The sequence below is a fragment of the Passer montanus genome, unplaced genomic scaffold, assembly GCF_014805655.1.
Source record: "Passer montanus isolate IOZ18808 unplaced genomic scaffold, ASM1480565v1 scaffold20, whole genome shotgun sequence".
Classification (NCBI taxonomy): Eukaryota; Metazoa; Chordata; class Aves; order Passeriformes; family Passeridae; genus Passer; species Passer montanus.
In genome coordinates this window covers 4,025,864-4,053,312 of record NW_024366592.1, presented here as the reverse complement: position 1 = coordinate 4,053,312, position 27,449 = coordinate 4,025,864, and the positions used below count along the sequence as shown (strand labels likewise).

Below are 27,449 nucleotides of genomic sequence, written 5' to 3'. Positions count from 1 at the left end.
AAGAAGAAGGAGAGGGAGGAGGAGGAGGAGGGTTTCCGGCTCCGCGCGAGGCGGCCGCGGCTGTTGGAGAGAGCGCGGCCCGGCCGCGCGGGCGGTGGCTGCGCCTGCCGGGCGGTGGAGAGGCCGCGGCCGCCATGGGCGCCCCGGTGAGGCGGGGCTGAGCCCCCCGGACCCCTTTCCCTGCCCTGGGCCTGCCCGGGCCTCTGCCGCTCGGAAGCGAGTGACTGAGCGCGGCGGCTTTCTTGGCGTGCGGGCCTGCGCCCCGCTCCCTCCTCGCGTCCCGGCCCCTCTCCCTCCCCTTCCCGCAGCCGGGCCGGCCCCGCTCGCTCTCCATCGCCGCGAGTAACCGCAGCCGGCGAGGTACCGGCGTCTCCCCGCTCGGGGGCCTCCCCGGTGCTCGGGCTTTCCTTTCTCTGGCCGTACCCCGCTCCCCGTGTCTGCCCCCGGTGCTCCATGTCGGCCCCGCTGCCCGGCTCCCCGCTGCAGGATGGATGCCTACGCTGACCGGGGATCCACCCCGCCGGCCCAGCCTCCCAGCTCCGCCGAGAGGAGCCCTTGGGACCCTCCTCTGTTGCAGCTGCAACGGCAGCCGCGGCCGGGCGCGCTCCCCGCTCAGTGACCGGCCCTCGTCTCGCCCGCCGCCGCCGCCGCCTCGCCACAGCCGCGCTCCCCCGGGGCACCATGTCGGGGGACGCCGCCGGCAGCGGCCCCCCGAGCCCGCGCTTCCTGGTGCCGCCGCCGCCGCCGCCCAAGAACGGCTCCAGCTCGGACAGCTCCGTCGGAGACAAGCTGGGAGCCGCCGAGCACGGAGCCCCCGGCGCCGGCGGAGCGGGCGGCGGACCGGGCAACGGAGGCCGCAGTGAGGAGTACCGGCGCCGCCGCCACACCATGGACAAGGACAGCCGAGGGGCGGCAGCCACCGAGCACCGCTTCTTCCGCCGGAGCGTGATCTGCGACTCCAACGCCACGGCCTTGGAGCTGCCCAGCTTGCAGCCCGCGGCGCCCTCGGCCCCTGTCTCGGGAGGCAGCGCGGCTCCCTCGGTGTTCCCTCCCTCGGCTGCCGGCCGGACCCCTTACGCCCCTGTCACCGCCGCCGAGGTCGACTCGCGGCCGCCGCCGCCCGCCCCGCTCCCCCTGGAAGGACGGGCCGCCGAGGAGCCCCCGGCCGCCAAGGATGCCGCCCCGCTGCTGCCCAAGGAGGAGGAGGAGGGGGATGAGGCAACCGCGCTACCCCCCACCAGTGCCTCTGGCAGCCTGTCAGCTGCCAGCCGGGAATTTGAGGAGCGGAGGACGCAGCAGGAAGACATCGAAGAGCTTGAGACCAAGGCAGTGGGCATCTCCCCGGATGGCCGCTTCCTGAAGTTTGACATCGAGATTGGAAGAGGCTCTTTCAAAACTGTGTATAAAGGACTGGATACGGAAACCACTGTGGAAGTTGCCTGGTGCGAGCTACAGGTAAAATAAATAAATAAAAAAATGTGAATTATCGCAGCACAGTCACTCTCCCAGGTGCTAGTCACTGTGCTTGAAGGGGGTAAAACCCATCAGCTCGAGGTCTGCTTAGTTCGAAAGGAACTGCAAACCTTACCTGAGGCAGTCCTTTGGAGAAAAGGTGCATCCTTTCCATAGAGGCAGTTTGCCTTTTAATTATTTTAAATACTGTGCTCTCTGAAGAGTCTTTTAGCTTTATCATCACAAAACGTGCTACAGTTCTGTTTCGTACAGCGTCTTGCATTTTATATACCTCCAAAAGGTAGCTTGGAGGATTGTAAAATCACTTGTGTGCAGCTTCAGGGAGGCTGAGGGAAGATGTGTAAGTGAATGTCGACTTGAGCTACCTGTAACGTTTCAGAATTTGTTTAGGTGTTTTTCTTAGGAGAAAACGCAAAAACATTAATTTCACAGACATTTCATAGATAGTGGCAGTGGATTCTTGTGGGATAGATAACTCTAGAGTTTACACAAGTCATGCAGTGTATCACACCATTTAGTTTTGCAAAGCTGTGTTTTTCATTCCAACTTCCAGGGTTCGTATTTGTTAACAGGGAAAGGGAAAGAAATTATCTTTCCAAAGTTTTAGAAAGCACTCTAAAGTTTGGCCTTTCTGGACGGCTGGTGGATTAAACTGGACTGAGACGCTGCTCTTTTATCGAGTTTCTAGACTGAGCAGAGCCAGAGTTCTGTAGGAGCCCAGTCTAAGGATGGCAAGAACACCCTTGGTTCCCTGCGAGTCCCAGCTTGTGTAACAGACACAGGTTGCTGTGCAACAACCTGGAAAGAAGTGGGAAGAGCTTGGAGTACCAGGAACAAATACCTGGTGTGCTGGTTTGTTTCCAAAGCCTCAGAGTTAACTTAAAAGGTTTTAGTGTTTGTTTTTTAGTGTTGGGTTTTGGTGCAATTCATATAAGAGCTCATGTAGTACATCTTTATTATTGTTTGTGTTCCCATCCAATTTAGGGCAGACAAAAGAGCATTGGGTGAAAGTCCCAAAACTTTGTAGGGTTTTTAAGCAGTCAGTGGCTCACAAATGATGGATTGCAGTAACTGCACCAGAACTTTCTCAAAAGCACTTGTATATCTCTTCCAGTCAAGCTGAGGGGAGTTATTAAAAGATTTCTTCGTGTGAATTCATATTTGCTTTTGGATGGTTGCTCAAGCATTCTACCAGTATTTTGGTTCATTATGTTATTGCCATTATTCTGTGCTTACTAACTGTGGAAGAAAGCTTCCAGTTTTCTTTGTGACCCTTCAGCGTGACCTGCTCCTCCAGGCTAGCTACATACTTGCTGAGGTGGTCTGTTTCAGCATTGATTTTAATTGAAAAGGAAAATGATCCTTTAAAAAAAAAAGTTGGGCTCTGCTGAAGCTTTACTTGTGCAGTTTGAACTGTGAGGAGATTAATAACCTGTCAAAATTATGACTTTTATTTGAAATTTTAATATTTCTAATTTTTGAATTCTGTGACTTTAATCTCTGAAGACAGTTTCTGATCAGTAAGTGTGAAGATTAAAACAAACATCAGCTTGGCATCAGTTGCTTTTCACTAATGTTGCCTCTTGAAGTGTCTTAATCATCATCAGTACCATGTGGACAAAACTGTCTGAAGAAGCACCACGTTTCAAGGCATTTATTAAAAAAAGCTCATTTTTGAAGGGCATGTTGCTGGACTTTCAATTGCTTGGTGAATTTCATGGGTAGTATTGAAATGGACAAGTTGCAAAAAGCATGAATGAAAGTATTTGCAAGGGGGAAATACTTGATGTATTGCAAAGAGGGGAACTGCATTGCAGGAGTGCCTTTTGGGTTAAGTTCAGCCAGATTCCAAAGGCTGTCTTTTTCCTCTCAGGAGTCAGTATGAAGTGACGAGTTTAAAACAGGAATGTACATTTTATAGCTGTTAAAAGTATTTGCTGAAGGAGATAAACTCTACAGCTAGTGGAGTATTTTAAGATTAAATACTATTTTTTTTTTTGTGACTAGAAATAAAAGGAGGAACCTGGTATTTATTGGGATGGTGGGTATATTCTCTTATATAGGAAAATGTAATTGTTGACAGGTTAATATTTGTTATGCATGATTTGTATCAAAATGAAATCTGCATTCACAAAGGTGGACTGAAACTTGGATGTTATTGGTTTTCCAGGATGCCATAGTTTGAGAATTGGTGAACTTTCAAAGCATAATTATTTTATTAGGGAAATGTGAATAATTTTTTTCCATGCTGCGTTACAGTAACCATAACTATCTGATGGTTACTTTTAATTATCTTGAAATAATGTTCCTCAGCAATAGCAGTTTTTCTCAGGCATCTGAGGTGTCCCACCTCCCCAGAGTCTTCTAAACAGCACTACTGAAGATTTTTTTGTTGGTGTCTGGCAGAATGACTTTTTAATTTTGAATAATGCAGCTATGCCTAATTTTTCTTTATGTGCTCTGTAGCAGTGAAGATGAAAACCTGAGACTATGACTATGCTTCCTTTCAAAGGAAGTTTAGATGCTGTTTATGAAATGCAGCTTGTGTTTCCAAGTTAGTGAAACTGTGGAGGATATTGCTCATGTCCTCAAGGCTCCTGAATTGCCTTGTAATTGAATTGCCCCTTCTGCTTGATAAATTGAACTGTGGAGGAAGTAGAAGGGGGAAGAGCTGGAATTCACTGGGTGACCTGAGAGCTGAAATTCACTGGTTCTGAGTATCACCAGGAAGCCAAGCTCCTGGCTCTTTGTTTTTTTCTGGATCTGTGAGTCAATTTTGTTGAATCTAACAAAAACTTAACACAGACTGATGGACTATCCTAGATTACTTTGTGACCCGTTCCCATGAAGCAAATTGTTACTGAACCTACTTTAAAATATTGTGTGCAGGTGTTTAAATGTGAAATACCTGCCCTGCTGTGAATGTAGTGGAGCAGTGAAGATCTCAACAGCTACTGCTTCATGCCAGTGCTCAGCTTCAGTTGCTGCAAGGCAATTGTTAGTGTGGTGTTGGCCTTCAAATACTTTTATTCCCCTTGTATGTATTCATCTCAGCTCTAGTTATTCTGAGTCAAGTGTGCCTCCTACTGTTGTCATTAGCACATCTCATAAATTGACTAAAAGAGTAGTTAGGGTTACTAATTAAAGGGTTTTTAAGTAGGTGGACGTTGACAAAAGCGATCTTTGTAAATTATGTTTGAGCAGTGACTTTGACTCCTCTGTGCTGTTCAGGTAATGTTGTGGCTAAAATGTGATGCCTTCCCCTGATGCTTTAAGTTTGCAAAGTAATACTCTTATGGCAGAAGTAGCAAGTCACATTGCTGGCTGCAAAAGCCAAATCTTAGTGCTGTTGTGTCATCCCTCTGAGTCCCTGTGTGAGTGGTTTTAAATCAAGGCTGTAATTTAACTGCTGATTTACAGAACAGTACAGATTAATGCAGTCACTTGCTGGACTGCAAAATTCTATCTAGAATTGTTGCTCTGGGTTTTTCAAATCAGTAACTTTTCAAATGGGGGTGTGCTTGATGATGTGGAGGTAACTTGGGCTTTTTGAGCTGTGTTTTTGTGAGGCATTTGAAGACTTCCCTTTCATTTGGGCAGTGCTCTCCTAAAGGAGGCATTATCAATGAACCGTTCTTGTGAAGGTATTTGCACTGGTTGGAAATGGCTCCTGGTAAAGGGTGTGCACTGGAGAACAGCACTGTGTGTCTGCTGGGAGCTCTGTTGCTCCTGTCCCTTGTGTTCCCTGCCAGAGAGGGTGGCTGGGCACTCAGCACTCACAGTTCATGAGTGCACCTTCTTGCTGATGTGTTGCTTTGCCATTCTTGCTCTGGTTTCAGTGCTGTGTCAGGTTATTCTGCTTAACACATGAGCTGCTGAAGGATTAGAGAGGAACTGGGCTCTCCCAAGCAGCACAATCTCCAGGGGTAAGAAGTGAGTTGGACAGGTGAAAGTTGTGCAGAGTTTGTTGTACTCATTACTGCTTTGAGGGAAAGCTGACTGACTTTGGTTACCTTCAGTTATAAACCATCTGAGTAATAAATTGGTGTAGGTTACATGTGTGCAGTTCTCTAGCAGATGTCTAACTACAAACCAAGTGTACAGCTTACAAATGGATTTTTCTTACATAGGAAATAGCAATGAAAAACTAGCTGGAACAAGCATCATGCCAGAACTGGATGTGAACCATGAGATTCTATAGTGCACTCTGGTAAAAATGATAATGCAAGTGACACTTTGTAGCAGGAAGCAGCGAGGTACTAAATAATATTTCCATCTGTCAGAGTTTTTCTGAGTCTAACAATGTTAACTTAAAGCTCACAGTGCAGGAAGTAGATTGGATGTGATGTAGAGCTTCTCTTTTAGTGACAATTCAGATTTAACGATGCCTATCTTTTATCTCGTCGTCTTAAAGCTGTATTTAATGGTGATTTTTAGGTCAGCAGACAGCATTGGAATGCAGTTTCTGTACTCTGGAGTAAAGACTCCACTGCAGACTTACCCTGACAAATATCAGCTTGTTGAGGTCAATGTATAATTCTTAAAATGCTCTATTCTTTCTGGACTGGCAGAGCTGAGAATATTTCAGAAGTTGCACATTGGAGTCTGACAACCAAAAAAGGTCTTGTATCACATAACTGTGGCATCCTGTAGTCTTTTTTTTTTTTTCTTCTTTTAAAAAAGCTGGTTGCATGCTCACTAGGAGTCTTGACTGCAAAGATGCTGGCTCTGATGCACAGTCATGTAGCTACATTAAAGCAAAATGGAAAACCAGATTTAGACCTTTCTGCAGTGACAGGAAGCTGAGAAGTGTGGACTTGGAATTCATCTGTCAAGCACTGTTAGAAAACTATTACATTCTGTTAGTTCTGGAGAGATAGTCAATATCCCTAAGCAAATATGCATTCTTTGAAAGCTCTGACTGTGATTTAATTCTCATTATTTAAAAATACGTTTTCTGATACTTTTTCTGGAAGATCAAGTCCAAGTCTAATGCAGTATTCTGGCTCCTGTGCCTACCCTGTACCTCACATTAGAGTTTATAATGCTTTACTAGTTTGTGAGCACAGTTTTGTGGCTGCAGCAGCAGTGTGCCTCCTGTTTGTGACTGCTTCTGGGCCAGCTGTGTCATTGTCACACACGTAGATTAATCAAGGTATGTGACAATCTGTCAACATCATGCTGTCCTTATTATCTCTTCTGTTTTCTGCTCTACAAATTGTGAAATACTGAAAGTAAAATCTTAAAAGCTGCAAGTGTTCAATGGACTTATGGCACTTCTAGGGTGCTGGATTTACAAGTGTGCATATGCAGGGAACTTGAAATTTTGTGCAGTAAAATCTGAATTTTTGCTGGATTTCTGTGTCATAGGGTAGAATAAATTACTGGTACTTACTGTCTTCAAATCTCTGATGTGAAATCTTCTCCTTTAGCTAAAGATGAAAACCCAGCCATATTCTTGAGTGTTTGTGCTGTAATTGATACAATTGACAGCTTGATAAATGACATGGGAAAGGAGCCAGACTAATTACCTGCAGAAGTATAAACAGTGGTCAGGCTCCCTCAGACTTGACAAAGGTGACCCTGAAAGAGAGAAGGGAGCTTTTGAAGTACATTCTGGAGCTGCAGCTGTTAGGAGACCTCTGCTTAAGAAAATAATCTTACCTCAAAGGGATATCCCTTTTGGAGATGGCTGTGGGTCAATTTGTAACTGTCTGGTTGTGAGGCAATAAATATAATCGGATAAGTACATTCTGAAATTGCAGCATTTCTTGTGGAAATAAACAGGTTCTTATTTGTCAGTTTGTGTGGGTTTGAGAGGTGCAGAATTAAATCTCTTAAATGAGATTTGTTTTGGGCTGTTGTGGTTTAAAACACTTAGCCTCATAACAAAACTTTTGAGGGCTGAGGAAAAGTACCAGGTCTATAATCTTTCTTTGAAAGGGAAAAAAACCCCACCTGATAAAAGCTCCCTGGAGATATCCTGTATAGAGTCCTTTGAGAGCTGTCGAGCAGAGTAATAAATAAAACAAGCAGTAATAGATCTGTGGTAGTCTCCATGGATGCAGTGCACAGTACAGTGCAATTTTCAATACCTTTTGGTTAGCAACATGCCTCTGGGCCACGTGTTCTTTTTCTTATTTTGTCTTTGGTTTTGTTTCATGCAGCAGCTTGTTAAACATCACAGCTCTGACTGACACCCAGGTTCTCCATGCTGCATGTGACAAAGCTGGTGCTAAGCAGTGGCAGTCTTGATGCTTCCTGTCATGCATTTCCTGTAAAGATTATTTTTTGAGACTGCTAATTGGTTCTTTCAAATCGTGGTTGAGTTGAAATAAAAGTTGAGTGTTTTTCTGTTTAGTTTGTCAGTGTACATAATGGATGTAACATTTAAGTTAAAAGAAAGATAATAAATATTGTGTAAATTTGCAGTGGTCCTGCAGCTGGGCATAGGACTTTCTCTTGACTTAGCATGTGCTTGTGGGTTTTGGTGGTGGTGGTGTTAATTTTTAATAGCAGATGGTAGGAAGTTACTGGTTTTGACTCTTGAAACTTCAGATAATGATACTGTGGTTTTAACTAGATCATGATGTGTGTACACCACACTTGGAAAAACGCTCTTCCAGTACACTTGGAACAGTTTCTAGTCTAAATAGCAGGATTTGTCATGCTGAGAGTTGATTTCTTGGAGTAGTTAAAGGCTTTTATCTAATATGAACCATCTGCATATCTTTTAAAATCTGTTATTTCAATTCTTGTCCAAATGAACAAGACTCAGTTTTTATGGCTTCATAAGTATTTTTGTGGAAGCTGCTTACATTGCCTAGGACTGTCTTGTAGGTAATTTTGAGAATCATTTGGGGTGTGTATTGGACCTTAAACAGTGTTAGAATGTTTTTGGTCAAGATGCTATGGCTCTCCTTCTTTCTACTCTGTTTCCAGTTTCCTCAATATATTTACAAACTGTTGTACCAACACTTCTCAGTGTGTGGTTTTAGTTCCCCTCGTTTCCTCAATATATTTACAAACTGTTGTACCAACTGTACTTCTCAGTGTGTGGTTTTAGTTCCCCTTGTTCCCTTTGGGAGAGCTGGGGGAAGTAGAGGGGTGATGAGGATTGAATCTGTGCCTCACTTGAGGTCATGTTAGGGAGCTTGCTCGTGTCTTGTCTTGTGGGCACAACCTGCAGAATACCCCTTAACTCCATGCTGCAGTGGATAAACTTTGTGTTAATAATGTTTTGTGCTGTCCTCTTAACTCAAAAGGAGATCCATGCAGCAAGTTCATCACAGGTGATGGCAAATCTTTTTTTCTAAAAAGTCAGAATAAAGTAACGGGTGGAATGCAGTGACCAAAATTCAGATTCAGTTCTTAGGCATATTTCTTATCTTCATCCCACTTGTCATCTTCACCTGGTGATGGCAGGTACATTGCACATATCCAGATTATTCTGAAGTGCTTCAAGATTTGCTTGGGGAATTGCTAGCAGCACTGTGTTACTTTGCTGGCTCAGGAATAATTTAACATGTTTTCAGGTGATTTTCTTGGTAAAGGAAATGGCAGCCTGATAAAAATGGGACTGGTAGTGTTATGTTGTTGTATCATAGCCTTGCAGAAGCTGTGTGAGTATTAATATGTATCTAAACCAGTAAGCACTTTTTACAAGGATAGCTCATTCTGAATCACACAAACTGCAACATTTGAATTTGTCATTTTAGGTCTGAGCAGAATCTTTGGGAATGCTGCCTATACACTTGTACTCTAGAAATCCTTTAGAAAGGATGTTGTATAACTTGATGGCCTTGTAACTAAAATGTCTATGAGCTTTGAAAGTGATGTGTCAGTGACACCAGAATAAATGTGTTTAAATGTAGGCGATGCCATTTTTTCCCCCATGGTCTGTGTGCCCCAGAACATGGTTCTGCAGTCACCTGGTTCATCTCTTGGGAATGTATGGGCAGCAGTTCTCTCGAGTCTGTTCTCAGGACAGCATCACTGTGGTGCATTTCAAGTCTTCTAATTTTGCAAGTGGTTAGCAGGACTCCTCAGATGTTAGCAGTAAGATTGAAACAAAGAGGAAGCTTTGGAGATTCCAGTTGTGTTTGGTGCCATGGCCCAGAGTGGTTCTGATCCTGTTGCCTTTGTTAGACAAGCAGTCAGTAGGTCCCTGTTGAGCTGCTGTCCTCCTGCTTTAGGAAGGCAGCAGACAATGTGGGAAATAAGCTTTGTTAGACCTCTTATATTAGGTAGGAGTTAGATTGTTTCGATTTAGCTGTTCTGGATCATCCCTTTCATCTGCATGTTTCAGCCGTTTCTAGTTTCATTGCATCAGAAATTGAAGATAGTGGGTTCTGATAGCAGCTTTGGGGCTGGTGGCACAAAGCAGAAAGGTCAAGATGGAAAAACCCAATTACGCAATTGTGAGTTTAATGCCACCGTTTGGTAGAATGTGAAAAGAGGAATACCAATCTCTTTGCATGTAACTGGGGAAAATCTGAAACAGCTTTGCTAAGTGAAAGACAGTACAAAGCTGATACCAGCAGCCGTGTGCATTTTGGCTGGTTTTGGCCAGTTAATGCAGTCTTGTGATAGTTTAAAATTACCCAGGTGATAGGGTTACCCAGCTTTCCTAGGACATTTTCCTCTCTTAGGAGGACCTGTGACTTGCTTCTCCTATGCTGATTGTTGGTGGCAAGTTTGTGACCCTGGTCTGAATGTATTTTGACTGCTTCTATCCTAGGATACACTGATGGCATGCAAACAATAAGCCCCCAAATATTACTGTGAAAAGCTTCAACAATCCAGGCTGATTATCGTAAGGATCTGGAAATCTATGTGAGCTTATGTAATATGCATCTGTTAATGGCAATTTCTGAACCGTTAGCAGGTTTTGCTTAAATGTTGCAAAATGTTACCATGTCTGTTTTCAAATCTGCCTCTTCTAAATGAGCCTTCTATTCAAACAAATATTTTCCAACATAGAACTATTTTTGATTTGTCTTGATCTTTATTCAAGATCATTATTTCTATCTTTATTTGGGAAATGTAGGTTATCTATGTAAAAATTCAAGATGCTAAGTTAATGTGCTTTGTTATAGCTAATTTGAACTCGGTCTACGAGTTCTCCTTAAATTAAAAATGTCATTATGAGGCTAAACTTGACGTAAACAGTTCTTGAAGCAGTCCAGTCAGATAAATATCCTACTGTAAGAAATACTGTCTGAGAAGTGATTGATTTTTTTTATTTTGTTTTGTTTAAATATTGCCCCCTCTAGATGTAGATAAGTAGAGATTGACAGTATGTAGAATGGCTTTTGAGGGCAGGCTTTTTATTTGCATTTATCATGATTTGTGGCTTAGTCAGTCGTTTGGTTTGCCAGGAAGAGTATGCTGAAAAGGGAGGAACAGCAGAAGTGTCTGATACAAAACTAAGACTTGAAGTTCAGTTTTAGAATTATTTTTTTTTCCTTCCTGTGGCTTTCTCTACTTCCTTTATGTGCAGCTTGAGCTTCTTTCTGCAGCCCCAAAAGCAGAAATAAATTTTAGTTTGTGCCAGGAGAGGTGCTGGTGAATTACACAGGGTGTTTGAATTTGAAATGTTTTGCCTCTTGATGGCAACTGTGAGCCGGTTAAGGTGATGGTATGATTTCTTCTGCTGATCTCTTTATACAAGCCTGAACATATCTGAGAGGTTCAGTATTTACCCTCAGGAATAAAAAAGGAAAAAAGAAGTGAAGAGCCTCAAGGTTGCTACTGAAGACTTAAATGCTGTAGCACCCCATGTGCTACAGGGTGTGTTTTATACCTGAAGATTGGTCACAAATTGTCTTTCTTACTCAGGTTTCCATCCAGCATTTTAGTGCAACTGAATGTGACTGTGTATGATAACACTTCAGATAGGAAAAATAGCCAGTGGCCTTGATTTTTGTCTTGGGATTGTTGTTCAAAAAAAGGGGTGTTCTTCCTCCCATCCAGTATGGAATCTTAGTTCTGAAAGTTGGGCCAATCACAGAAAACCTAGCAGAACTGAAGTTTGGTTTATTTGTGTTGGAGAGTCTGAAATCTGTTTTTATTTTTTGATTTAACTGTATTTTCTTTTTCCCAACAAACTTTGAGAGTTAAATAGCATTTACAAGACAAAGGTGAGGAACAGGAAAAAACCTTGTTTTTTAGGATGTACATGACATTCCAAAGTTTCAGGACCAGGCAAGTTTAGAACTGTGAATTGATTCTGTGAGTTCCTATTGCTATGAATGGCTAGTTCACTAAAGTATTATTTTAATACTTGTACTGAAGTTTGTGGATTTCATGTCTGCTTCTGCTGAAATGCTTCCCTTTATAGTCTTAGATTAGTAATCTCTTATTGAGTAAGCTACCTACTGTGGATATACATCAGTTTGTCTTTTCTTTACAGATGAAATATTTGTGTAGCTTTCATGAACAGGTAAAATCATTTTATGGGTGCATTCAGGTTTTCAGCTCCATAAGCCCAGCAGCCTGTAAGGCTGAGCATTTTGTTGCTGTTTGTTGTGGGTTTTTTCAGTATTTTGTAGTAGATTGTGAATGTGCACATTTTGTCTTTGTGACCATAATTTAAGTGTTTGAAATAATTTTTTTTTTGAAACTGGATAGACATCTATCCCAAGCCAGCATCTGTGGCCTAGTTGGTGGGTAGATGACTAACTGCTCCGGAAGGTCTTCTGGGTCACTTTGCTGAGATATGTGGTCTCAAGTGTGGAGTTGAACAAGCATGGGAAAAACTTTATAGTCTTGCTGCTCCAAATATAGAGATTTGTGAAAATTCCCAGTGTGCCCAAGCTATTAATGGTTTCTGCTTGATAAACCCGTACTGTAAAAATCTGTTATTTGTTGGGCTCTGGGAGAAGGCATCCTTACATTCTAAACCATATGAGTGATGGGGTTATGAATTGGAAATGGGTGATAAACTGACTTGGAATACAGGAAAACTAACACTAGTGCAAACAGTGAAGGAAAGAAATGGTTCAGTTTTGTGAAGAAAGCTTTAAGTAGCTTTAGATTAGGTTGGACTAACCAAAGGAAGTAAGCCAGGATCAGCTGTGTTAAAGCAGTTGGCTGTACTTTCAACATCAGCAAAGTAATTCCCGAAATTCTTTTGTGGAAGGCTCTGTTATTTACTATTACTGCAAATTGCTGGTTTTTGTTCTCAGTATTTCAGCTGAAGACTTGCTTTGCTTTGCTGCACTTCTGCAGTGGTTTGACCTCTGTCAGAAAACAGTTGTGGCTTCTAATGTGGCAGCTTATAAGATAATACCAAATTTCTGAAGTATGCTTGTGATGTGTGATTGTACTGTTGTAGCATGTCCAAAACTGTGTATTGCTCAACTTCTGGTCTTGATAACTTTTTGCAACAAACCACATGGTTTGGGTAACTGTAAAATTTGAAGGAGTGCAGCTATGTTAAATAAAGAGCTGATAACTACCAGGTAATGACGCAACTGATAAGCGTTAACTAAGTCGGTGGATGACTGCAGTTAAAAAGCAGCAGGCTATGAATGTAGCTATGTTTTAAGTGTAATTTGTCACTTAAGAGGGGTATGAAATCTGAGGAAGTTGGCATTGGAATTTAGAATGGAAAGAATGAGTTGGTTGATGATGTAGAGAGCTATTTTCCACTTTCCCTTTGACTTCTGTCCTTTTCTTCTCTGGCAATAATATTCAGGGAAATGCTATCTTTTGTTTCTCTTGTTCCTGTGTGGGAATGGTAATTGTTCTTGCTTTTTACCTGTTCAGGAAATATCCTCATTTCTCCCCCCTCCAACAAAACAGTGTATCAGTCATTGCCAATGTCATTTTTTGCTTTATTTTCTAACCTTGGCCTTCCTGAATCCTCCTATGGTACCAGTATAAGCCATCTGGCAAAACAAGAATTTTATTTTCTCCTCCTGCTCCCTCTTGCACTCTGGAATGAAGCAGATTTTGTTAACCGTGTTCAGCTACCCTATGTAAAAGAAGAATGAGCATGTTTAAAACCCGCATCTAAGCTTTGACTCCTGGAACTGCCTCATCCAAACTTAGATTTTCCAGCTGGTAAGTCAATCTTATCCATGGAAATGTGCTTACTGTTCTCTTGGGAATTTGCTTTATACTCTTGCCTTCTCCCTTCCCCCTTCTCAAGCCAAATTTCTTTCCAGGAAGGGAAAAAAAATTCCATGGACTAGATTGAGCTTCAGCTGAATAGGGTGTCTCATTTCAGATATACTTTCTGCAGCTACTCAAATGAGCAAAACATAAGTGACAGCTGAGTTGTCTGTTTGTCATGGGTCAAGGGCAGTCCAGCTCAGCAGTTTCCCTTTCCTCTTCCCCAAGTTTTGTTTGGAAGCAGTAGTGATTTGCCATTTTATATAGTCATCCTCTTGTCATAAAGACCAGATGGAAATACATCAGTTGTTTCGTGTATAAATATTCAGTCCAACAGCTGTGAGTTTATCAGGAGTCACTGGGATCACAAGTTGGTGACCAAATTGTTTGTTTAGAGGGCTGTGAGCATTATTTGAACTGGAAATAAAGCTGTCCCATGAAGATGTTAGAAATAGTCCAAGGCCCAATTAAAGAAGAAAGAATAAAGGTGAAGCATTTAAATGCAAAATCCTTTTTTTCAGACGAAGTTATAATTTTTATCTAGAGTATTACAGATATCTTCCTAGGCTGATGAAAATGTTTCATCCAGTCATCCTGCATTCTACTGACACTGTTTCTAAAGTAGCTAAAGGATTGCTCTGGATTTTAAGTCTCCTTTCCTTTTGTAGTTTTACTAGGCAAGAACATTTATCCAGAATATCACCCCCAGTCTTTTGGCTGGCTGATAATCCTCAGTCTGTGCTGCAATACGTATTTCTGGCAAAAAAGCTGAGGTACCTGTGTGATTCTGGCTAGCAGTGAATTGAGTGTAATGAAAGTTGTAATAAATCTACTTGACACAGATTATTAAGGGGGTTAACTTGATTTTGCAGGTTGCTGAGGGGTTTTTTTGTGCAAATAAAGCTATTTGTTCCAATAATATTGAGAAAGGGAGGGGTGGGGAAGTTTGCCAATGGCCATTGGCTATTTGGTTACAAAATGTCATGTGTTGCATGGGCTGCTGAGCATAATGTGAAACAAAGTGCCATAAAAAAAATGTTGAGTGCTAAGTCCATGACTGAAAAAGCACTTTAATGGGAGAATGGGCATGGTCATTAACTTAAAATAGCTTCTCTGCAGAAAACTATTGTAAAGCAAGATTGTAGTTCTTGACTAATGAAGACTGCATAGGACTGAAACTGAATTAGAAAGGAAACAAAAATTTGCAGTAACTACAGACTGTTGAAAACCATAAACAAGTGGAGAAATTGACCATGATTTAGTGAAACCACCTGTTTCTCAAACCTTGAGAGGAATTGTGCCTGTTGCTCTGAAAAGCCTTCTTGTTCAAAGGGCTAGCTAAGACATTTTTCATGTCTATGCTTTTAGACAACAGAACAATAAATGCAGCTGACCACACTGCTAGTTCCTAGTGTCTGTAGGGCTTCAAGAAATAACCCCTTGAAACAACCCACCAAAAAAAAAAAAGAAAAGAAAATGCTAAAACACTGTCTGGTTAAGTTGCTTCATAGATCTCACTTTTGCTTCCTAGTACATTGTGTTTCAGAAATGGTTTTCAGCTTGAATTCATTAATGCAGTGCCTCTGCAATAGAAGCTCTAAAGCAAGTGACTGCAGCTCTACAGATTTTGGGAGGCTAGTGGGAGTTAGGGAGGCTGAAGCTGTGCTGGAGTCTTTTAATGTGGATTTTGTGGCCTTTGAAGTGCATGCCATCTTCAGTGGAAAACTCCTCTTACGTTGGGATCCATACAGTTGGCCTAGATTCTGGGAACAGAAAGCATGCACCTTTTAAAAAGTGTGGGCTTTTTCTTCAAAATCATTCAGTTTTCCCTGTTCTCTGACTCTCCATTAAATAACTTGCCTGGGATAGCTCATATTCAGATAAATGTTGGTGTTTTTCCAGCTGTATATTGGCATGTGATCTCTTGCTTTGGTGACAGCAAGCTTGCAAGTCTTTTATCTGGAACCTCACGTGAGTGGTTATTCTGTAGTTTCGTGTCAGGTTTACAGCTTGACAATCTGGGAGTCATCAGTGTGTGCTCTCAAAAGCAGCAAGTACAGCAGTTAGCCTGGCTGTGTTTTGTGAGGTTTGAACAGTCTGTCACACATACTGGGATAGCAAAATATCTTGAGCCTTGAATGATGACTTGTGTCAAGCAGAGATCAAGGGTCATGGTGCTGTGCACTTTGGCACATCCTGGGACACATTCATCAAAGATAAGAGGGGTTGACTGTCTTATTGGGGAAACAGAACTGAATTAATTTCCCTTTTTATCACTTTATTGTAGGCATCTGTGGTTGTTGCATTTAGATTTTTATTTCTTCCTGAATGGTGATAGTACAGAGATTGCTCGTATCCAGCCACATGCCCCACATTAGCCCAGAGTGTACAGTAGGACTGGGACTGGTGATGGTATAACTTGGAGACTCCAAATAATCACACTTTGGTGTTGGTGATGGGTTTTTGTTTGGTTGGGTTTTTTTTTTATCCCTTTCCTATTGAAATCCTTGTCATGAGTTTTGTTTTCTTCTGTATTTCTACCAATTCCTGCTGTAGCATTGATGGAAAAAAAAGTTTGATTGGATGAGGAATCTTGGTTTATCTGCTTTGTAACTCTGTTTCTAATTCAGTGTCTGACTAGCACTAATGATGTTGTGTAAATGAACTGTGGGGAACCAGCTGATTATTCCATGACAAGTATGCCAGTTTCCTTGAAAAAAGGGATGTAGGGTAAACTTAAGGCCAGAAGAAGGCTTCCCAGTAGGTTTGAGAGGAACTACAGCCATTTTCCATAGTTATTACTGATTTGGGACAACATTAGGCTGTTAAGACTTACAGGTTGTGGACATAAAATGGGTTTTCTTTGATTCTGAGGGTTGAGGAGATTATGTGTGTTGTCAAGTTTCCCACCTTGCTGTTTCCTAGTCTTCTCCTAAGCAGTGAACTGATCTTTCTGGATCACTTGTGGATCCAGTTTGGATGTTACAGCTGTGGAGCTTTGGATAGAAAACCACTTCTGGAGTTACTAAATGGTGGTTGAAAGCACAGAACATCACATGCTGTGTTTGGAGTGTTGGGCTTTAGAAAAGGCAAACTAAGTGCATCAATTTTCTGTTTTCACTCAGAAAAGGATCTGCAAGTGAAGCAATAGTTGCTGTTAGGTCTTTGCAGTAATTCGATTCTGAAAGTGTTAGAGGGATGTGCTCTCATGCTGAGTAACTGGAAATCCAGGCATTGGATGCAGTGAGATGAAGCTTCCCAAAGGAAGTTGTTCTGGGCACTTCCTTGGGTGAAATGGTATGGGGAGACACCTTGCTTACTTTTGCAGCCCCTCTGTGTGTTGCTGTCCAAAATCCTGCTACAGCCATTTAATATTTGAATGTTCAGTCTGAGACTTGGTGACAATGCCTAAAATGTTGGTTAAAATTATTGATAAGTTCCATATATCTGAATATCTTTGCATTACCACCCATCAGTTGGCATAATGTGTCAGTTGATACTCACTTTACTTCTTCTGAAAGTATGAAAATTAGCATTTGTCTTTCATGTTCATTCTGCAGTTTATCTCTGTAGTGGTCTATAATTTTACAAGCTGTCTTTGGAAGAAGTGTGTTGGTAATGCTCTGTATTTACACAGTGGTCATCTGCTTTTGAATTCTTTATTGGTGCACATGGCAGCACCACTTCAGATTGAGTCCTGTCAGAAGAGCCTGCTCAGCTGGTGTGTGCCTTCACTACCTGGGCTGCAAATTTTCAAGCCAAGTGTCTGTCTTGAGCTTAATTGTTTAAGAAGCTTCAGCCAAGCTGTTACAGGTGCTTCAGAGAAAAATTCTTGCTTTATTGCATCCACTGGCACCTTAACTTTTTATACTTGAGAGCTGTGAAGCAGGGACCTAAAAGCAGTGTTGAGACAGGTGTGTTGTCTGTATGCTGAGGAAGTATTTCCAAGTAAAGTTTTCAGATGAAAAAACTTTGAAAGAAGTGACATTTTCTATATTATACTTACTTGGAAACTACCTTTTTTTAAACTCTGAAGACTTGATCTATGTTCTAGCCTGTGAATCATCTGTGTCACCATCTGTATGAAGCAGTTTGTTGAACTTACTCGATGTGTTGGCTTTGCTTCACAAATATATAATTGCCTTTTGTACAGGATGTGGCAGTCAGACCCTCAGGATGGGAAATGCAGGGTGCAAAGCTGTACAGTGTAATTCAGTTCACTTCTTTGTGTTGCAACTGTTTAAGCTAGGAAATTTTAATATCCTCATAAATGACTTGCTTCATCATGTTGTTTCTCTGGAGAAATAGGAATTGAAGTTTTCAAGCAGAAAGTCTTTTGTGGAGCAGCAGCCTCTCTATTTGTACAAGCAGCAGACTTTGCAGCTGTTAATCTCAGTAGTCAGATATGGAGAAGCAGTTTTGGTACCAATATGTTGTAATTTGTCTGAAGGAAGCATCTGTAAAAATACACTGCTCAAATTACTTTAGCTGTAGTCAATTCAGATGTTGAAAGATGAATTTTGTATTATTTTAAAAGCAAATGCCCTAGTCAAAATGTCTGCTTTTCCATGAGTTTTTAAGGAAAAAATATTGTAGAAAGAATGGAATATATAACTTTGATTTTTACCAGATTTGGTAAAAATCCTTTTTCATTTATTTTTGTCTAATGTATTTTAAAATGTAGAAGTTGGTATATTTATAGTTTGTTCTTTTAGATACCTTTTGGATTTTCCACATTAAACTGGACTCTTGATGTTCAGTGTTTAAGTAAAACAGCTACCAGCAAACTATGTTGTTACACAGATGGCTAAGTTAGAGAATTGTTTGTGTTGTGTTATTTTTTCCTCCTTTTTTTTGTGCTAGGAATCATGATTGTACAAAAGGAGGAGAAGACAAAGTCCAAATAAATGTATATAAATGAAACAACTGCAAAAAAATCTATTAACAATCTGAACACAGCTATAATCAGAGTAGTACTTGACTGCTTTTAGTTTTGTTTTAGTATTTACTGTCTAAAATGTTGGATGGGAATTCCTTTTTCATTAGCTCAGAGCCTGGTCTGTGCTATGTCTAATGTTTGCCTTTCCTGGGAAGTGAAAACTTGAAATTGTGTTCTGGCAGGAAGGAGTGGCAGGAGGGCATAAAAGGAAAAGGCAGTTATCCCCTGGCTTGCCTGAATATTGTTAATCTTCAATTTTAAAAATGAAATTCTGGGTGTAACTCTGATAATTTTGGTATGAAGCTACAATCTCTTCTATGGTCTTAAGATTTCAGTGTGTTGTTACAGTACCATCCCATTCCACTGCGTGTCATGGAAAAGCATCCTGTTTCCACAAGCCTGATGATTGCCAGTAGATGTCTTGTGAAATCCTTATTTAGGCACAAGCATACTGAAGCTGTTGAGATAAGAAGAGTTCATAGTGGCATAAATTTCAGTTTCCACCTCGCATACTCACATGTGTGACTAATTCTGAAATGGAGTCATTTGCACTGAGTCAGCAGTTCAGAATGGTGAATGTGCTCAAGCTATCTCAGTTTGCTCTGTATTGAGCATTAATTTGCTCTGCAGACTGAGCCAAACCAAATGGCTGTGGGAAACTTCAGCAGAAGGTGCCTGGAGTATGGACCAGGTCTCTCTGAGAGAGTGTGCTTTGAAATAGGAAATTACAAGAAAGATCTGTGAGATCCAGTGTGTGTTGGAGGCACAGGAGAGATTAAAATAGCATCAAAACCCTCTGAGCCTCCTAGGCAGAGTGCTCAGGGCAAGAGCAGGCCAGGGGGGGAACTGCAGTTCTTTGCAGTGCAGTCTGGATTTTATTACTTGCAAAGTGAAATCACAAGGGGGAATGTCTGCTTCTGATGGACAGATATGTTGCAACTCATTCTGAAGATGAATTTTTCGGCCTGCTAACAGCTTTGAAGATAGGGCTGTACTCTGAGACTGTGATTCATCTATCCAGCTCCTGCTTGTTGGTTTTGTCCTTCTTTCACAATTCTATTGAAGACAGTGCTGTTAATTATAAATTGAGTTTTAACACTTGCTGCTCTGTACTGTAATATTATTTGCTGGTTACTGAAGCCACTTTCCAATAATTCTGAGGTGCTGTGACCACAGCTTCTTCCATTTGTCCCTCACTTTTACTTAACAATTAGCAAACAAGGATTAAAAAGTCCTTGTCTTCCCTCTGTTTCCTTTGAAAAAATTCAGTTTGAGGGGCTCAAACTAAGAAACAAGATATAAACAAAAACTCCTGTGGTAATAGCAAGAACATTGTTATAAATGTTCTTAAGTTTTGAGGATTTTAAAACTACTTAATGACATTTGCATCATTTGAGCCCCTAGACGAAGAGGTCTTGGAATGGAACTCTCAAGAGATTTTCACACAGCTGTCCCTCCAAAGTGCTGAGATCTGTGTTTGGATCACAGCCATTCTGTGGAAAAATAATTTTATATTGTAGTGATAGGGTCTTCAGGAGGAAACAATTACAGAGCTGCCTGATAGTCTTTAAAAGGAATTGGTGAGGTTTTTATCAGTCTCTAATAATAAGCATTCAAGAATTAGAATTTTTTTTTGAAAGTTCTTTTGGCACTAGGATTGGTTTTGAGTTAATTGAAGAAAATGCTGGAGCAGTAACAGAACTGCAGAAGAATTAGTTCTCAGGTGCTTCCAGTCTGCTGCTTATGTGGACTTGTCCTGCCTCTGTTCACATCCTGTTTGCTGGTAGTTGGGCTCTTATTCTGAAAATGAATGTGGCTGCGTTGTCAGACATCTGTTCAGAGATCTGTGTCCTGTGAAAAAGGGGGCTTGTGTGGCCTTTGTTATCTCAGGACTGGGGGCTGACTCTAGCAAGAGCAGGCCTGTGTACTTGTTAAAGTACTATTTAGTGCATTTCAGGCTAAAACCAGATCCAAGTGTCTATTATCTTTATGATACTGTCTTTACCTTCATTAAAATGGTTTTGCTGGGATGTTGTTTGGGGTTGTGTGGCAGGGCAAGGAATTTAAATTAAACAGAAATACGGAATATCTTAAATCCACTTACCCACTATCCCCACAGCAATGTGGTTGTTGCCAGTGAAAGAAGGGATGCTGTACCAGAGCAGCTTTTCTCATAAACTGCTTTCCTTTGAATTCCAGCTTCCATAGCTTTTTGTGTGTGCATACTGGCTGACACATTGAGTGTCTTAGACAGAGACATTCTACTAAAAATGTTTTCAGATACCTTTTTGGCTGAGGGAACTTGTTCAATGTTAAACATCAACGTTAAACATTAAAAAAACCCAAAAACTAGTTGGTAGTTTTTGTGTATGATGTACACAATATTAGATATTTCACTGTGTGGATACATTATTTGAGTATTTTAGATTTTTTTTTGATAAAGCGCTTCAGTTCACAATTCAGCTGAATTTTGAACTGCACGTAAAATTCTTGAGTAGGACAAAGTAGGAGGTAAATGGAAAACAAAGAAGCCTGTTTACAGGTTGTGATGACCCATTTAAGGCAGGCCCCTTGGACCATGGCATGCACAGGCATTATAGTTTGTCTTCAAGAAATTCCTTCCAGTGTTCCTGTTCAAACAATTGAAATGAAGTGGCACCAGACCAAGGACAGACAGTATGTGACTAAAGCACAATGTAATGAGAACCAGACTTTTTGGATAAGCTGTAGCATTTTGAATAGCTGATTCATAGATAACGTGTTGAGTATCTGAGGCCTTCTAGGTCATGGTTGGCTTCTGGCAGTGTGGGATATTCCCAGTAGTATTCCTTGGAAAAAACCACTTGGATTAATACAGGATAGCCTTGCCAGTGGGAATACTGTGTATGTAGTTCCCAAATTCCAGGGCAAAAGAGATCTTAACTGTTCATCTTAAACTTCATGTAGTGCTTTTTCCCTAGCTGTGTGTTTTGTCTCCCTTTCAAGATTACTCTCTGGATGCTTTGATCTCACCTGTTTGACAATGCTGAATTTTAGTTGCCAGTGGCTTTTCTTGCAGGTTAATCCAACTCTTCAAGGGTTTGTGTGGGATTTGGGTTTTTTCCCCTTTCATCCTCTGTAAAAATAGTACTTCTGTGTCCAAGTTGTGCTTTGATTTAGAATACAGTAAAACCCAGGCTGTTTTATGTATTGTATGCTGTATTTCATTAGGTAATAGGAGCTGAGTAGTCCCTTCAACTGCATTTCAATTACACCTTATTTTCTCTTCTATTTTAATGTGTTTTAATATTGTTCAGGGTTGAATTGCAAAGCAAGTGAAGCTTCTGGATGCAGAGTATGCTTCATCATGCCAGTTTTCTTAGTTGTTCATCCTACCACTGTTCACTGTTAAAAAGTTGAGTGTTTTCTCTCTCCTGAATTAACTCTACTCAAATTCCTTGCTCTGTGAAAGATAACATGCATATTTTTAAATTTATGTGTTAGTAAATTTAAATATTAGTTGTTCATTTGGTACTGTCTGAAATATTTGTGACTTTGTGAGTAACTTCTTAGATGCAGATCATGTATGGTGTTAGCCAAGAAAGATGTGCACAGTGTGCTGGTGGAGTAAGTGTCTCTGATGTATGTGGTATTATTGTGGAAGTCTGTAGTAAACATGCAAGTGATGCAAGAAACTGATTTCATAAGTCAACCTTTTGGGTAAGCATGGAAGAATTATTAATGGTTCCCTTTATGAGAACCCTGAGGTGAAGATGGGCATTCTGTAGATCACAGGAAACTTACACCAGTTATGCTTAAAATTTTTTGGAAGTGCTTCTCCAGTGTGTTTTAGAACTTTCATGTTTGTGAAATGCTAGTACTAATACTGGTATTTATGGAAAGTATTTCTGAGTTCTCATCTAGAACACAAATTTTGGTCACCCCTTAAAACTCAGTGTTTCTGAATCTCTTTAGTCTTTCCCTACAGGAGATCCCTTTTTGATGTCTTTTGTTCTGCAAGAACATGCAGAACACCTGGCAATTATTTGTGGTTTTTTCATGGATCTCTGAAGGATCTCTGAATGAGAGATCTGTCTCTGAATCAGAGATCTCTGGCATGGAGTTCTCTGGTGATTGTTGTAAGGATTTTCTCTTGGCTGCCAGTACTTGGCCTACACTTCATATGTCATCCTGTCATAACTGATAGTAATCCACAGTTTTGTAAATTAAATGAAGTACTTTTTTTGGATGTGTTTGCAGGAAAAAGAGGGAAGCTGGGAAGAGTAACTGCTGTAGGGTAACCAGGCTGCAAACACAATGTGTATACCAGTGTTAAAGCCAATATGTACTGTAAGCTGATGTGAGTTTGTTTTACCACTGGAGGAGTGTGGGGAGCAGGGAAGGCTGATCTGATACTTGTCTCTAAGCTTTATGCTGAGATTTTTGCAAGGGAGCTGCTCAGAGGCACAAGAAGGTTCCTAGTTCTTCTGAACCCTTACTGTGCTCATTATTTGTGAATCCTTGCAGTCATCTTGAAACTCCTGTGTGTTTTCCAGTCAGCACATTGATGCAACTTTCCGGTGTGCTGAAAAGTGGCTATAGCTACCTTTTCCTATTTGCCATTACCTTTGTGAAGAATGTGAGATGAAGAATTGTAATATGTGTTAGATTTTCTAAGTTGAAGCAGTTAAGGGTTTACTCTAATGTTCTAGACATGCAGCTACTCCTAAAAGGACTCTGAGCCATACAGAAATACATGGAACAAAAAACTACAATTGCACTTCTAATGCATTGAATTAATAAATCTGTGAGGTCGCCAGAATGAATTATGTAGAAGGCTTTTTCTCCTGAAGTATTGTCACCCCTGAGTGGAGAACTGGGTTTTCACAGTAAAATAAAACGGAGGTGATTGGATGTACCTTACCTCTCATTGGCAGAATCATCAGTTCAGTGCAAAATGTGAGCTGACACGCACTTGGAAACTTTTAATGAGGCATCTGAGCCAAGTGACATGATGGTCCAGCTGGTTAATAGCTCATCAAGGATTCAGTTCAGCTAACACTTCAATTCTCTAATAAGCTGTATGTAATAAACATAAGCCTTGTTGAGAACTGCTATCAGGAAGCAAACTTACCCATTTGTCTTCCATGGATCAAATAACAATTTAAAAGTGAAAATAAATAGATGGGTTCTCTGTTCTTTTACTGATTATTTTTGTATAGCCCAGCATTTTGATTACTGGCCCTTAATGTTCAGCCTCTCAGGATGGATAAATTAAATAAATCTTTTAGCTACCTTTTTTTATTTTTTTTTGGCCCCCTCAAGTCTTCTACGTAAGGAAACACAAATGCTGCCTAGAGCAACCCTAGAATAGAAATGACTGAAGCCTAAACAGTTGCTTGCCATTCTTAGTCCAGATTCTTGAGGACCTGGAACATTCCAGAAGAGGTCATGTCTAAGCTTTAGGTTTCATATCTACTGTTTCAATTTTTTTACTTTCTGATTTTTTTGGAGAGCAAAGGAAAATACGCAATTGATTTGGTAAAGTATGAGTATGGTATTTAATGTAATCTGATTAGGTGATGTACAGCTCAGTCATTGTTTTCTTTGGAAGGGGTATTTGGCTCAGGTTTGAGTTCGGCCAACTTCCTTTGCCTAAGGATGATGCTGCAGATGTGAGAGACTGGGGAGGGGAGTAGTACAGATGTGTATTAATGTGTTTATTCACACATAACCCAGCTCTGGAAAGCAAGCATCCAATAGAAACTTTGTACAAATTATGAATGCTTCTTAAAATGTTGGCAGTAACCTAAAAATCTACCCTGGCTGAATTGTTGGAAGCTGTGTGTTTGCACCTCTCTGTCTCTGGTGAGCACTGGCCATGAGCCTTCCAACTAATATTGCAGATGGTATCCAAGAGCAATATCCCAGCAGTGTGGTCACCCTTGGCATTGCTGAAAATAAGAATTCCCACACTGCTACTGTAACAAAAGATAAACTTTGTTATTGGGAAGTGTACTTGCAAGACTGGTGTGACCTTATATAAAGAAGAAACATTCTCATCTACTGTTAGTGTTTTTCTGCTGTTGTGGTTGTGATGGAGATTGTATTTGCAACGATGCCAGAACTTGGTGCAAGCAGGCAGAGACATCAGTTCTGATACCTTTCCTGCTCCCAGGAGACTCTTGCTGAGGATGTCTCTTCCAACATAGGTTAGAAGTCCATGACATTGCTGCCACCAGGTGTCTTAGATGCTGCTACTGCTGCTGGTGGCACAGGGGCTGCTGCAAATGTAAAAGCAGGAAAGTGAGCACAGAGGAACAGAATTCTTGGTGCTCTGCGCCCTTGCCCTGTGGTGGTGAGTCACAGCTTCATCAAAACAGAGACAATCACAGGATAAAATGGGGAGTGGTGCTGGAATCTTTTGGTCACATATGTGGGCTGTAGTTTGCAGATATTTCCCCTTCAGTGTTGAGACAAAGATGAGGTACAAGTTCCTTCAGGATATGTATAATTGACTTACTCAGACTAAATGGTGACTGATGAAGACTTCTGTCCTCCCATTGTTTGATCACTTAGAGTTTCATTTCCCTCCTTTCCCTCCTACTACCATCAGTTATCTGTCAGGTTATGTATAATTTGTTTCTTAATTTCTAACATTTGAGCAGCATAAATGAAGTTGTCTACATTTGTTGTTTCATTTAACGGCAACAATTGTAAAGGAAAGGACAAGAAGCACTTGTATTTTTTGTGTTTTTAACAAATTACTTAATCTTCCAATAAATTTTCTATTTAGTTACTATGTAGTGCATTGAAATACCAGAAATTAAAACACAGAAGAGAATTACCAAGTCAATTACCCATTTTCCTTTGCCTTCCACATAATCAGTGATGAAAAATTTAGACTACAGATGCTTTGCACCAGGAAACTGACAAGCAGTGGGAATAATCCCTCAGTGATTCACTCAGGTGGACTATTTGTGTACTTTCCTGGAACTTAAAGCATTTTTAATACCTTGTGTAAGAGGAAACTTACAGCAAATATTTACCTTTAATCAGGAACCTTAAAATGTGTAACTGTTTCAAGCCTGTTCTTTTCTTTTATGCTAGATAAGTATTTTATACTTCAGTATTATCTTTCCTCAGTTTATTTGCATGCTCCATGAATATTGCCTGTAGCTTATATAAAATTGGTTCTTCTTGTGGAGACTTGCCAAGGAGCAAGGTGAAATAATTCTTTCAGTAGGCATTAACTTGGCCTTGCATAGGGTTTTGCTACCTGTCAGAAGCTTTGTCTTCTATCTTTAAGGTGAGCAGGAAAGTGGCTGGGAAGCTCTGTGCCTCTCACTAAGAGGAGAGCAGTGAAGTGCTGAAGCATGCCAAGTGAAGAGCAGCAAAGCTGGCAGTGGGTCCAGAGCACAAACCTTATGAGGAGTGGCTGGGGGAGCTGCTGTTTTTTAGCCTGGATATGTACTTTAGGAACAGCAGCTGTTCAGCTCTGTTTAATCAGTTTTTTTTGTTCAGTGGTTTGTAGAAAGTAGAGTGATGGAAGGATCTGTGCAGATCTTTGATCAGTTTTTTTGTCTGTTTCTGTTCAGGGATGCATTTTGAACAGTCACTTTTCCTTCCCTTTTATCTCTCTACCTAGTCTTTAATGCTGGAAAGTATTAAGTGGTTTATGTGTTGGTGCAGAAAAGTAGATGCAGTGCTTGTGCACTGAGACTTCCATTTCTAGGCACCAACTGTGTAATGCTGGGTGATTTTTAAGCTCAGTGGACTCTTTGTTGATATTTTGTTAATCTAGCTCAGTGGTTACTGTGCTCTTTTTTCCTCTTAACTGCTAGATTTTTTCAGGATGAGAACACTGCAGCCCACAAAGCCTCAGCTCCATTAACAGTGCTGAATATCAGAGCACAGTCTTGCTAGCTTCTCCTCTGATGACCCCTCATTAACCTTGCTTAAAGGCTTGCAAAGCCTTTCTCATATGCTGCAGAAATGCACACAGAAGAACATTTGTCTGTTCTGTATGCTACTTCTTCCTCCAAATAATAGGCTGGGAGCTGCAGTGTCTTCACTCAAATTTTCAGACGTTTGAATGCCTGACAAAATGCTGCTCAGTGTAACCTCAGCAGAGATAGATAATTAGCCTGAATCACAAGCAAGGTGATCTATAATTCAACAGCACTTTGAAGTCTCTCATGGCTGTACATTTACAGATCACATCACTTGAACACAGTTCATTGCTACTAATTTTTCTGCTGCATGTCTGGATGAAAACTGCATACTGTTGCTGTAGTCTAGTTAACCCTCCCTGCAAAACAACCCTTTAACTGTCCCTGCACTGGAGCTGTATATCATTTCTGGATCTAGTGGTGTGATATGCAGACAGCTAGTAAAACCTCTCTGCAGTCTATGAAGTGTCCAGTCTTCCTCTGTTTCCTTGTCTTCCTAATATTGTGGAAGATGGAAGAGCGCTAAACTGTGTAGCAGCTCCTCCACAGAGGTTTGTTTTATTTTGAAAAAACCCCCAAAACCCAAACAGTTTGAAGTTGACCTATTTCGCTTAGGAGTTTGAGATCATGGGAGGTTTTCTGAGTCTGGTTTGTTCTGCTGTGCATGAAGGTTCTCCACCACTTCACTGATGTTAGTTGTCCTTGATGTTAAGGAAGTGAAAATCACCTCGAAGCTGGCAGTAGTTCCTCTCATGTAGAGTCTTTCTCTTGGTGGCCACTTGCATCAAACACATAATACACATCCTGTAGTATGTGTTTGAGGGTGAGGTGCACTGTGCCACCAGTGCAAAACTGTGTCTGTTTAATGCCAGCTGAACTGTCCCAGACTTCAGCTCAGGCCTTTTAGTGTCAGTCAGTAAAAATAGTGGGAGCCTTGCTTGAGCTTGGGCTGGCTGAGATTCTAGCAATGTGAGCAGAGTGCAGTG

At 41.1% G+C, this 27,449-nt stretch overlaps 1 protein-coding gene across 20 annotated transcripts in view; it reads left to right on the top strand.

The window, feature by feature from the left end:
- The first annotated feature begins 542 nt into the window (after positions 1 to 542).
- The window catches only part of WNK1 (WNK lysine deficient protein kinase 1), a 97,523-nt gene continuing 70,616 nt past the window's right edge, over positions 543 to 27,449 (top strand). For all 20 annotated transcript variants that reach the window (XR_005627339.1, XR_005627340.1, XR_005627338.1 and 17 more), the window contains exon 1: positions 543 to 1,455. Coding sequence is in view for 17 of the 20 variants with exons in the window: in XM_039707926.1 (XP_039563860.1) it covers positions 682 to 1,455 (774 nt within the window). In the remaining 3 variants the exon portion in view is untranslated. The remainder of the gene's footprint in view (positions 1,456 to 27,449) is intronic.